At 38.6% G+C, this 12107-nt stretch overlaps 1 protein-coding gene across 1 annotated transcript in view; it reads right to left on the bottom strand.

Annotated features, from left to right (window-relative positions):
• FREM1 (FRAS1 related extracellular matrix 1) overlaps positions 1-12107 on the bottom strand; it is a 212180-nt gene that overhangs the window by 42554 nt on the left and 157519 nt on the right. Inside the window, exons 25-26 of the mRNA XM_007956225.1 lie at positions 2334-2535; positions 1571-1715 (exon numbers count right to left, since the gene is read on the bottom strand). Coding sequence (XP_007954416.1) covers positions 1571-1715; positions 2334-2535 — 347 coding nt within the window. The remainder of the gene's footprint in view (positions 1-1570; positions 1716-2333; positions 2536-12107) is intronic.

The raw sequence follows: 12107 nt of genomic DNA on the forward strand, positions 1-12107 counted from the left end.
TACTTCCGTAGTGATACTGCCTCGGAAACCCAAGGAGGGGTCGCTATGAGTCGGGGCCGACTCGACGGCACATAACAACAACAACAACATATGAATGTAAGTGTATATGTATATGTATATATATATATATGTTTTTTTAACAGAGTTTTCCCCTGAGGAATCATTCCTCTTAGGCAAAAGCTGCAAAATGGGTGATGGCCATCTGTTTAGTTTTATAATTTCAGGATTAATTTTAATATCAGGAGCTAGGTCTTCCTTTTTTCACTCTTATTTCCTAATACAGTGCACCCGGCATTCAGTAACCATACAATAAGGATCTGTGGAGCTAGTAATTCTGAAGCTTGGGAGGGTGAGATACTACCCTTTATGTGGGCAATAGAGGTAGGACTCTGGGGCTGTTTTGTTAGAGGAAGCCAGTTGTTTTCTAACAATGACCACAGAGACCTCTGCTGGCGAATGGTGGGATTACAATTCAGGATCAGAAAGAAGAAAATATGAGGCCAGGAGTCCTTTCCTCAGCTCTTTTCTTCCTTTGTCCAGATTCCACCAAATGGACAATAATGGGGCTGCACTCACTATGGTGTGTAGTAAGACAATGATATGGTGAATACTAAAACTAGTGTGAATGAACAACTTTTCTCTGAGACTACTGAAAAGGGCTTCAAATGAAAAAGGGAAGCAGAACAAGGAAAACTGAACTATTGATAGCCTTCCTATGATCATCTGCCAGTTGGTAAGTTATTATTCATGGTCTACACTCAAGAAAAGTCCAGAATAGGGATAGAGTGAATATAAGTACTGTGGTCTGTCAATCTGTTTAATTTTGAAGATTGTTACTCTTAGTTCTAGATCATATATACTATACATATTCTAGGTTTCACTACAGAAGTAGATTCCTCAGAAAGAAGGTTAGGCAATCTACTTCCGTAGACATACCACCTCAGAAACTCAAGGAGTGTTTCTATGAGTCAGGACCACTTGACAGCAGTGAGTTTAAGTTTCACTTAATACCCCTCCAAGCCTATTTTTCTCTGCACTGTCTTCATATCATCTGGGATGGGTTTATTCGCTTATAAAAGCAATTGAAAGTAATCATATCTTTTTTGTAAGGGAAAGGGAAGGTATTTTGCTAACCCTTCCTACCCCATCCCCATTCTTTCAGTGCTCAATAGTCTAGAAGTCTGTGGTTACCAACGTGGGCGTACAGCAACCTCTTGCTATATGATTTATACATGAGCTTGCAAGCCCAGACTTGAACACTAGTGAATTGGCAGACACAAGTCTCTATGTGTGCAAGTGGACAGTATATGCATTGGCATGCACAATATGGATGATCCAGCACTATGTGACTTAATTTTTTAACATTTCTATATTCTGTAAAGCTAATGGTTGTTTCACTATCAAATAATAATAATAATAATAAAATCTCTTTCAAAATAAATCCTAGGAGCTTGTGAAATGGTCTATTAGTTTATCCTCTTAGGTTCAGTTTGAAAAATACTTTCACTATTTTTAATTAGATCCATTCTGGATATTACATGCAGGACTATTGAAAAAGCAAAAAATTTACATTTGAGGAGAGGCAGAGTTCCCTGTAGGGTCCATGATTTGAAATTCCATGACATCTGAATTTACTTCCAAAGATGGATTTATGACGTAAAGAATGGTCTTACTGTTTAAATCGTTTTGGCTAAATTTTTCATGGATAAATTCACCTACAAAGAAGAAATAAATGAATCTCATGTGAAATCACACAAAACACTAAATAAGAGCAGATAAAACTGCGCAGCTATTATATTCTAAATGATGATTTAAAAAACAAAGTACTTTTTTTAAGGAATCAACATTATTGCAACTATCTTATAACATGTATAAATAATTTTGTAATTCTGTTCCATCCTGTTTAGTGATAGATTAAAATCACTATCTTCAAAGTCAGAAATAACATACAATCCAGGAAAAAAAAATTTTTTTTTTTAGATGAACTGAAATAATTTAGAATTCATGATAGGAGCAAAAATTAGTTAAAATAGGAATTTGGTCCTGACACTCTGTGTCCCTCTGAATACATTACCATCTGGCTGTCAAAAAAAATAGAGGTATAAACAATAAACAGCTGTGTCTCAGTATTTGGTTCTCCTACTCAGGATGAATTTAGGTAAGCTGGGCTTCAAACCCTCTTTAGCACCAATACTGATTCATAAAAGGCATCTATCAGTAAGCACTAGGGAGTGTTTACCAACTGGGCATGCACTTAATTAAATTACTTTCTAGCACTGGTAGCCACTGGGTATTTTAAAATGAGCAATTACAAGGATTAAGAAAGCTGGTACCTGTTGTTGTGTTCTCCAGATGTCCATGTTGTGGGCCTCGTAAAATCTTAAAGATGATCTGATCATCCTCAGTGTCAGGGTCAGAGGCCTTCAGCACGTGGGAGGTGATGTAAATCCCATAACAGCCATTTTTCAGGAATTCCACTTGAGATGGGAGATGCAAGTGTGTGATCTGGGGAGCTGTTTTGTCCCAATGGTCCACCTGCATGGTCCATAATTACATGCAGTGTTATACAAAGGCTTCTAACCCCCATGCGTCCAAAGATTTAATGGTCCAACAGTGACAATTAAACTGTCCCGAGTTGCAGATTCCATACCCCCCACTTTTGTTAATTTCTGCTAAAGACAAGGATGAAGAAGGTGAAGGTAAAGCCTCTGTCTTGTTCACAGCATCCGTCACAGTGCCTGGAATAGAAGTCAACTTTCAATTTTAAACTTTGACCCAACTTTGTCTTTTTTTGTTTTCCTTCTCTTCATTCCCTGCACTTGGCACAGTGTCTGAATAATAGTTCAGTGGACATTTGCTGAGTGAATTAATTAAATTGGACCTAAGAATTGCACTCCAACATTAATGTTGGCTCCACGGAAAGATTTCCCCATTTTCCCCCAATGTTTAGTGAATAACAGAAACAGAGTTGCAAGGGTTTAAACATGCATAGAATTTTTTTTGGTATGTCTTTGTTCAGTTGGCAAAAATGCTGAGTGAAAATAGAAATAGTAAGAAAAAAACAAAAGGTGATTATTTGCAGACATATGCATATCTGTTTCGCTGTGGGTGAGGACCAAGTGACTAATAGATGGATTCAATTTTTAAAGATGATGAATGGGAAATTACTCATGAAGTAGAACAAGAGTATAGGTTCAAACACTATCAAGGGCCTCATTCAGGTATGATAGTCTGTGTGGAGTTCAGTCCATCTTGCAAATTACTTGTAGGTGACAGATGGTGCAATTTTGATTAGATTAACACAAACTCACCACTGATAGTAGAAAACAGGCTAAGAATACTACCTTCATTCCCCTCTGCCAGTCTCACAATATATTTTGTATTTTATATAGTAAGCTGCTATGACACTACTAAATAGAATAATGTGTAGAATGGACTTGGGAAATGTCCACAATTTAGTGATAATTGGGGGGGGGGGGAACATGTTATATAATAGAAGATTATAACACAATTTTTGTAAAAAATTTGTATATTTCTATGGAATTTTGTCACACCATTTTTTTTTTCCTTTGGCAAAGTTCTTTTGCAAAAATAAACATAATTATATACTTTGATAATAAACAATTGGAGAAGCAAATGTTTTATATTTTGTTGGCAAAGGTGTAAATAGTGACAATTTTATGGAAATAAATTTGGAAATAAATATAGAGAACTCTAAAAACATACACATACTTGTAGTCAAAAATTTCACTTTATGAGTATATCCTATGGAGACAATTAGATATATAGCAAAAATGTATGTGTGTCTGCTTGTGTGTACATATACATATATTTATTTGTATATATGTGTGTGTGTGTATGAATGTATGTATGTATATGCCAGTTGCTGTCTATTTCAACTCCTGATTACCCCATGTGTGTCAGAGGAGAGTTGTGCTCCATAGAATTTCAATGGCTGATCTTTCAAAGTAGATCACTAGGCCTTTCTTCTGAGGTAGCTCTGGGTGGACTTGAACTTCCAGCCTTTATGTTAACAGCCAAGTGCCTTAAGTGTTTTCACCACCTAGGGACTTCACTTATGTATGTATACGTATGTATGCGTGTGTATGACTATATATATACATATATATATATGAATACATACACAGATATATAATGTATGAATGTGCACTAAAATTTCAGTTATAATGTTGTTGTTATGTGCCGTCGAGTCGGACCCAACTCATAGCGACCCCTCCTTGGGTTTCCGAAGTGGCATCACTACGGAAGTAGATTGTCCAACCTTCTTTCCGAAGAGTGGCTGGTGGGTTTGAACAGCCAGCCTTCTGGTTAGTAGTCAAGTGCCTTAGGCACTATGCTACTAGAGCTCCCTTTAGTTATAATAGCAGTTAGCAAAACATTTTAAAAATTATCAATGTCCAACAGGAGATTTATCAACTGTTTCTGCCCAAGACTGTTATGTAGCCACTAAAAAGTATGTTTTCAAGGTATATTTAACGACATGAGGAAATGTTTATAATATAATGAAGAGTGGAAAGAGACATATGCATAATAGTATATAAGGAGCTCTGGTGGCGTAGTGCCTAAGGCATTTGACTGCTAACCAGAAGGCTGGTGGTTCAAAGCCACCAGCCACTCCACGGAAGGAAGATTGGGCAATCTACTTCCATAGTGATACCACCTCGGAAACATAAGGAGGGGTCGCTATGAGTCAGGTCTGACTCCATGGCAGTGAGAGAGAGAGAGAGAGAGAGAGAGATAATAGTACATATAATATCATCTCATTGTTTCTTTCACAGACAATGAAATAATGGAAGGAAAACCACAATTGTTATCTTTGTGCGGTATGATTGTAAAAGGTTTTTTTCTTTTCTTATCCTTTTTTTGTAGTTTATGAATTCTTTACAATAACCAATTATTTAACAAAGGAAAAAAGCAACACACACTTACAAAAGTAACAGTCATTCTCCTTCTCTCCTGAAAAGTGTGTGTGTGTGTGAATGGGCAACAACACTCAGAGCTGTGAAGTTGTGGGGGAGGAGGCAAGATGTCAAATAGTTTTCATGGTTTTTTGGGAGAAAAAGCTATGACAACACTGGGGGCCTGCAAGAGGGACAATGGAAGGAGAGGAAAACCCAAAATACTTCAAGTGGTGTAGTGTTGTTGTTGTTGTTATGTGCCGTCGAGTTGGCCCCGACTCATAGCGACCCCTCCTTGGGTTTTCGAGGCAGTATCACTACAGAAGTAGGATTGCCCAACCTAAGAGACCCTCAAAGCTGATAAATAGCTCAATGCAGTTTTATTTTTTTACGTTCTATTTTCCTTAAGAACAAAGTTGTTAGAAAAGTACTACAAACCTGTTGTGATCATTTGTTTTTAGAAAGTATTAACATCTAAACTCTAGCTGTGTGGCCTTCTTTAGGGCCTGTGGTCATACTTGCCATAAAATTCATCCTAGTCGTATTAAACTTGTTGTTGTTGTTGTTGTTGTTGTTTGCCATCGAGTCGGCCCCGACTCATAGCGACCCCTCCTTGGGTTTCTGAGGCAGTATCACTACGGAAGTAGGATTGCCCAACCTTCCTTCCGAGGAGTGGCTGGTGGGTTTGAACCGCCAGCCTTCTGGTGAGCAGTCAAGTGCCTTAGGCACTATGCTACCAGAGCTCCTATTGAACTTCTAGCTTCTTTAAAAGTAGTTCTTCTAGCTCAGAATATTAAAGACATTTTAAAATGTTGGCATATATTCCTTAAAACGTGGGAAATAGAAATACCCTTTGACTCAGTAATCCTACTACTCCATACCAAACTCGCTACCATCAAGTCAGATCCAACTCATAACGACCCCTCCTTGGGTTTCCAAGGCAGTATCTCTACAGAAGTAGACTGCCCAATCTTCCTTCTGAGGAGTGGCTGATGGGTTTGAACCACCAGCCTTCTGGTTAGCAGTCAAATGCCTTAGGCAATATGCCACTGGCGCTCTCCCATCCTACTACTAGGTATACCAAAAACCAAACCAAGCCCACTGTCATTGAGTCAATTCCAACTCATAGCAACCCCCATTGGGTTTCCAAGGCAGTAAATCTTTATGGAAGTAGATTGCCCAGTCTTGCTTCTGCAGAGTAGCTGGTGGGTTTGAACCACCAACCGTCTAGTTAGTAGTCAGATTCCTTAGTCACTGTGCTACCAGAGTTCCTTACCAGGTATACAACCTAGAAAAATAAGAGCCAGGACACTAATAGACAAATGGAACCCATGCTCATTGACACTTTATTCATGATAGCAAAGAGATGGTACACATCAATGGGTGACTAGGTAAACAAACTACAGTACATACACATAATGGAACAATATGCAATGTCAAAGAATAACACAGAATCCATGAAACACCTCATAATGTGAATAGAGGACATTATGATGACTGAAATAAGTCAATCACAAAAGGACAAATATTGTCTGAGACCACTACTGTAAAAAGTCAAGGAAAAGTTTACACATAGAAACCAACATTCTTTGATGGTTACCAGGGATGGGAAAGAAGAGAAAAACACTAACAAGATAACAGACACATGTTAATTTGGGTGAAGGGAAAGCCAACATACAATAAAGGAGTGAGCAGCACAATATCACTAACACAGAGGAAGACATTGAGAGGTGCACAAGAGTTACAGACAACAAAGATGAATACTACTGCATACACAATCCTGTAATATCAGTAATAACATAATAATCTACAAATGGATACGTAGACAGACATGCAAACTGAACAGGTATGGGCAGGCAAATGGGACTACATCTATGACCATATATATGGTTTTGGCAGAGGATATATCTACATACATATTTGTATGTGCTGTAAATATATCCAGGAAAGAAAGGGCAAAGTTTGAAAACTTCTTAGCCATAACCAGTTTGTGGGAGTGAGTCACTGGGCTTGGAGACTTAGGACCATAGTCTTGGGGGACAGCTAAGTGAAGTGATATAACATAGTCCACAAATACAGTGTTCTAAACCCTACTGTGGTGAGTAACGACTTGAATCTTAAAAGTCAGTGAATGGTCATCTGAGATACAACCATTGTTCTCTTCCTGTTTGGAGCAAAGAAGAGTGAAGAAAATCAAAGACTCAAGGAAACAATTAGTCCAAAGAACTAACGGATCACACAACCACAACCTCCAGTACCCTGAGAGCAGAAGAATTAGATGGTGCCCTGCTACCACTATTGACCACTCTGATCAGGACCACAGAAGTCCTAGACAGAATGAGAGAGAAATGTAGAACAAAATTCAAAATCATTAAAAAGACTAGACTTACTTGTCTGATAGAGCCTAGTGGAACCCCCAAGACTGGGGCTCTTAGACTTACCCCCAGGGATCACCTTGCAGGCAAACAACAGATAGGCCTATACAAAGAACAATAACACTCATGAGGAACATAATCCTCGGAATAATCATCTGTATGAGAACAAAATGGCAGCATTTGCTCCAGAGCAAAGTCCAGAAGGCAGGAGAGGACAAGAAAGAAGGACAAGTGGAAACAGGGAACCCAGGCTGGAAGCAGGTAGAGCTGTAAAACTGAGGGAATTGCAACCAGTGTTATGAAACAAAACCTCTATATATTGTTGAATGGAAATCTAATTTGCACTGTAAACTTTTACCCGAAACACAATAAAAATAAAGGAATGAGTTATAAAACCAGAGAACTGGATGGTGTCTGACTACCATAACTGAACATTTTGATCAAAGAGTCTATAGAAAAGCCCTTATCAAAAAGGTAGAAATATAGAACAGATACAGATATTGAAATTCTCAATGGAATCCAGACTTTCTGGAGCCATTAAAGCTGGATGAGCTTCTGAAACGATTGCCCTGAGATAATCTTTAAACTTTAAACAAAAACTGTCTCCTGAAGTCTTCTCTGAACCAAAATAAATAAATAATCTTATTTTAATTAGTAAAGTATGTCTACTTTGGGCATTGTGTTCTTTAAAGAATCATCTATGTAAGATCAAATTGACACCAGCAACTTGAAAGTTTAGATGGAACGTTTAAGTAAGAGCAGTAAGCTTAAAATAATGGTGGTGGAATGATGTAGAAAAGGATAGGAAGAATGCAACCACAACTTGCAAAATGACCAATGCCACTGAATTGTACATATAGAAATAGTTAGAATGGTTTATCATTTGTGTATGGACAGTAGAGTGACATTTCTCAATCTGGGGGAAGAAGTTACATGTCAAGAAAAAGATATTAATAGACTTGAGGGTGAGATGGGATTTGTAGTAATTAAGATATATAATAAAAATTAATAGAAACATAATAATTTTACTATGTACAAGGCACTTCTTATATTGTGTGTCAACATCATCAATACCTTTTCTCTCTTCACAATAAATCATAACTTCATTACGTTTTCTGGGCCTCCCTGGGGTCAAAGACTCACCCAGCACTCACTCCATGTTATCATGACTCCTCATCTTTCTACTCAGATCTTACCTTGATAGAGACTAAAGAGTAAGAGGGAAATCTGATTATTTTACATAATTGGTAGGTAGTGATGGAAGTGTGTTTTACAGGGTAAACTACATCCAAGGAAACTGGATTCTAGGGTTTGAAAACCAGGACATGCTTGGGGCGTTTTGACTAAAAAAAAGAAAAAAGTATTAAGTCCTCCAAGAATCATCAAACAGTTGACACAAATGTGGCAGTGTACTGCCATTGAAAGGACAAAGAATTTGGGATCAGAAAGAATGAGGAGCTGTCACTGAATAGCTGAGTTGGTTTTTTTTTGTGTGTGTGTGTGATTTGGGTGAAAGTTTACAGAGCAAATTCATCTTCCCCACAGAAGTTCATGTACACTTTGTCTCATGACATTGACTGTAATCTCCCACAATGCAACAGCTCTCCTCTCACTTCCTCCTCATAGCCACCTCTTCCCTGTGTCCTTCCCTCCCATGCACTCCTGCCCCCTGTGCTGTCTCCCTTTGCATGCACAGCCCTTCTATTCTCCAATGATTGTTCTCTCCAACGAGTGTATCTATGTAATGTAAATGTTCAGCTCACATGCCTATCTTTTGTTTGCCTGGAAGCCACAAGAGAGGGTTCAATTCTAGAAATGAAGGGCAGCTAGGGGCCATAGTCTCAAGGTTCTACCAGGCTCTATCAGACCAACAAACCTGGTCCTTTTTTTTTTTTTTATGATTTTGAGTTTTGTTCCACATTGTTCTCCCACTCTATTCAGGATCTCCTACACAGATCCCTTACGGAGTGGTTGACAGTGGTAGCCAGGCACCATCTAGTTCTGGTCTCATAGTCATATAGGTTGAGGATCACATGGTGTACCAGTCGCTTGGACTAATTATTTCCATGCATCTTTGGTTTTCTTCACTCTTCTTTGCTCTGGATGAGGAGAGACCCATTGTTGCATCTAGATGGCTGCTTGCAAGCTTTTAAGATCCCAGTCACTACTCACCTACCCAAAGTAGGATGTGGAACAAAGTTGTGTAATATGTTATGCCAATTGAGCTTGCTGTCCTCTGTGACCATGGTCCTGATCCCATAGGTCCAACTACTCACTCCCTCTGGGTAGCTGGCTGTAGCCAAGAAGTGACTACAACCCTGACCCTTGTCAGCTCTACTACATACCTGGAAATTCTTACAGAATATACAAATATACTTGTAGAAACCTTGTCTGCCCATCTTTTACATGGTCATAAGCATACTCCCCTCTGATAGACATACATAATCATTCAGCCTGTCCACACATTCATCCACCTGTGGATCAATGTTTGCCATACACTGCAGTACTGTATGTGCAAAAGGGTTCATCTTTGTTGTCTGTACCTCCCATGCACCTCTCCATTTCTTCTTCTTCCTCAGTGCCACTGTGTAGATCATTCACATTTGGTACATTGCCCTTCCCTTCACCCAAATCAATACTTATCTCTGCCTATTTAGTAATGTTCCCTCCCCTCACCTCCAACCCCTGGTAACCAACAAAGAAAATTTCCTTCCATGTAAAAACATTTCCTTGACTTTTTACAATACCCAAAACCAAAAACCAAACTCACTGCCGTCGAGTTGGATCTGACTCATAGCAACCCCGCCTTGGGTTTCTGGGGCACTATAACTACAGAAGTAGATTGGCCAATTTCCTTCCCAGGAGTGGCTGGTGGATTTGAAACACCAGCCTTCCAGTTTGCAGTCAAATGCCTTAGGCACTACACCAGACTAATACAATATTTGTCCTTCTGTGATTGACCTATTGCACTCAGCATAATGTCCTCCAAGTTCATCCACATTGTGCGGTGTTTTGCAGATTCTATGTTATTCTTCAGGGTTGCATAGTACTCCATTGTGGGTATGTACCCACAATTGTTATCCATTCTTCTGTTGATGGGCACCTAAGTTGTTTCCATCTTTTTGCTGTTGTAAATAGTGCTGCAATGAACACGAATGTGCATATATCTGTTATTGTCCTGGCTCTCACTTCTTTAGGGTATATACCTAGTAATGGAATTGAATAGCTGAGTATTTTTGATCAGAGTATTTAACCTCTGAAACTCAGTTCCCTCATCTATAAAATGGAGATAATAAAATTTAACTAAGAATTTTTATAAGAATTAAATGAGATTCATATAAAATGGAACTGATCTACAGTAAGCACTAAAAAATTTGTAGCTCCTTACTATCACATGTGTAATATTGATGCTGCCTCATAAGTTTTCATATCTTTAGTTGAAAGCCTTTTAAATGCCAGGAGATGGCATGGCCCAACAAGTCTTATCATAATAGTAAACCAGTTGCTGTTAAGTTGATTCTGACTCATAATGCTCTTCTGTGTGTCAGAGTAGAATTGTACTCCATAGGGTTAATGCTGATTTTTTGGAAGTAGATCTTCAGGACTTTCTTTTGAGGTATATCTAGATTAATTTGAACTTCAAATCTTTCAGTTAGGAGCTGAGTGCTTTAATAGTTTGAATCACCCAAGGACTCCATCATAATAGTAGTTACTAGATATCGACTATCTAATATGTTTAAGGCAATGGTCTAGTGCCCTGGATACACCGGAAATTCAAGCTGGATTTAAAAGAGGATATAGAATGAGGGATATAACTCCTGATGTCAGATGGATCTTGGCTAAAAGCAGAGAATACCAGAAAGACTGAAAGTTGATAACAATGCAAAGAATGAGAATTCCAGAAAACTTAGTTATGTTAATGGAGAACCTGAACATAGACCAAGAGGCAGTCTTGGTTCAAATAGAAGAGGATACTGCATTGTTTAAAATCAAAGAAGGTGTGCATCAGGATTGTATCCCTTATTCAATTTATATGCTAAGTGAACAGTCTACGCTGGACTATATGAAGAACACGGCACATGGCATCAGGTTTGGAGAAAGACTCATTCACAACCTGAGATATGCAGATGACACAACATTGTTTGCTGAAAGTGAAGGGGACTTGAAGCACTTATTAATGAAGATCAGAGACTACAGCCTTTAGTTTGAATTACATCTCAACATAAAGAAAACAAAAATCTTCATAACTGAATTAATAAGCCATATCATGATAAATAGAGAAATTATCAAAGTTGTCAAGGATTTCATTTTGCTTGGATTCACAATCAAAACCCAAGGAAGCAGCAGTCAAGAAATCAAGCGATGCATTGCTTTGGACAGATCTACTACAAAAGTCCTTTTTAAAGGGTTTAAAAGCAAAAATGTCATTTTAAGGACTAAGGTGTGCCTGACCCAAACCACAGTATTTTCAGTGTCCTCATACACATGTGAAAGCTAGACAATGAATAAGGAAGTTGTTGTCAGGAGGCATGAAGACACTTCTGAGTCATAGCAACCCTGTGTACAAGAGAATGAAACACCGCGTGGTCTTGCACCACCCTCACAATCATTGTATACTTGATTCCATCATTGCAGCCACTGTGGCAATCCCTCTCATTGAGGGTCTTCCTCCTTTTTGCTGACTCTCTACTTTACCAAGCATTATATACTTCTCCAGGGACCAATCCCTTCTGATAACATGACCAGTACAAGAGACGAAGTCTGACCATTCTCCCTTCTAAGGAGCATTCTGGCTGTACTTCCAAGAATAAGG

The sequence above is a fragment of the Orycteropus afer genome, unplaced genomic scaffold (genome assembly GCF_000298275.1).
Source record: "Orycteropus afer afer isolate SDZICR_OR568_19922 unplaced genomic scaffold, OryAfe1.0 scaffold00584, whole genome shotgun sequence".
NCBI classification, from domain to species: domain Eukaryota; kingdom Metazoa; phylum Chordata; class Mammalia; order Tubulidentata; family Orycteropodidae; genus Orycteropus; species Orycteropus afer.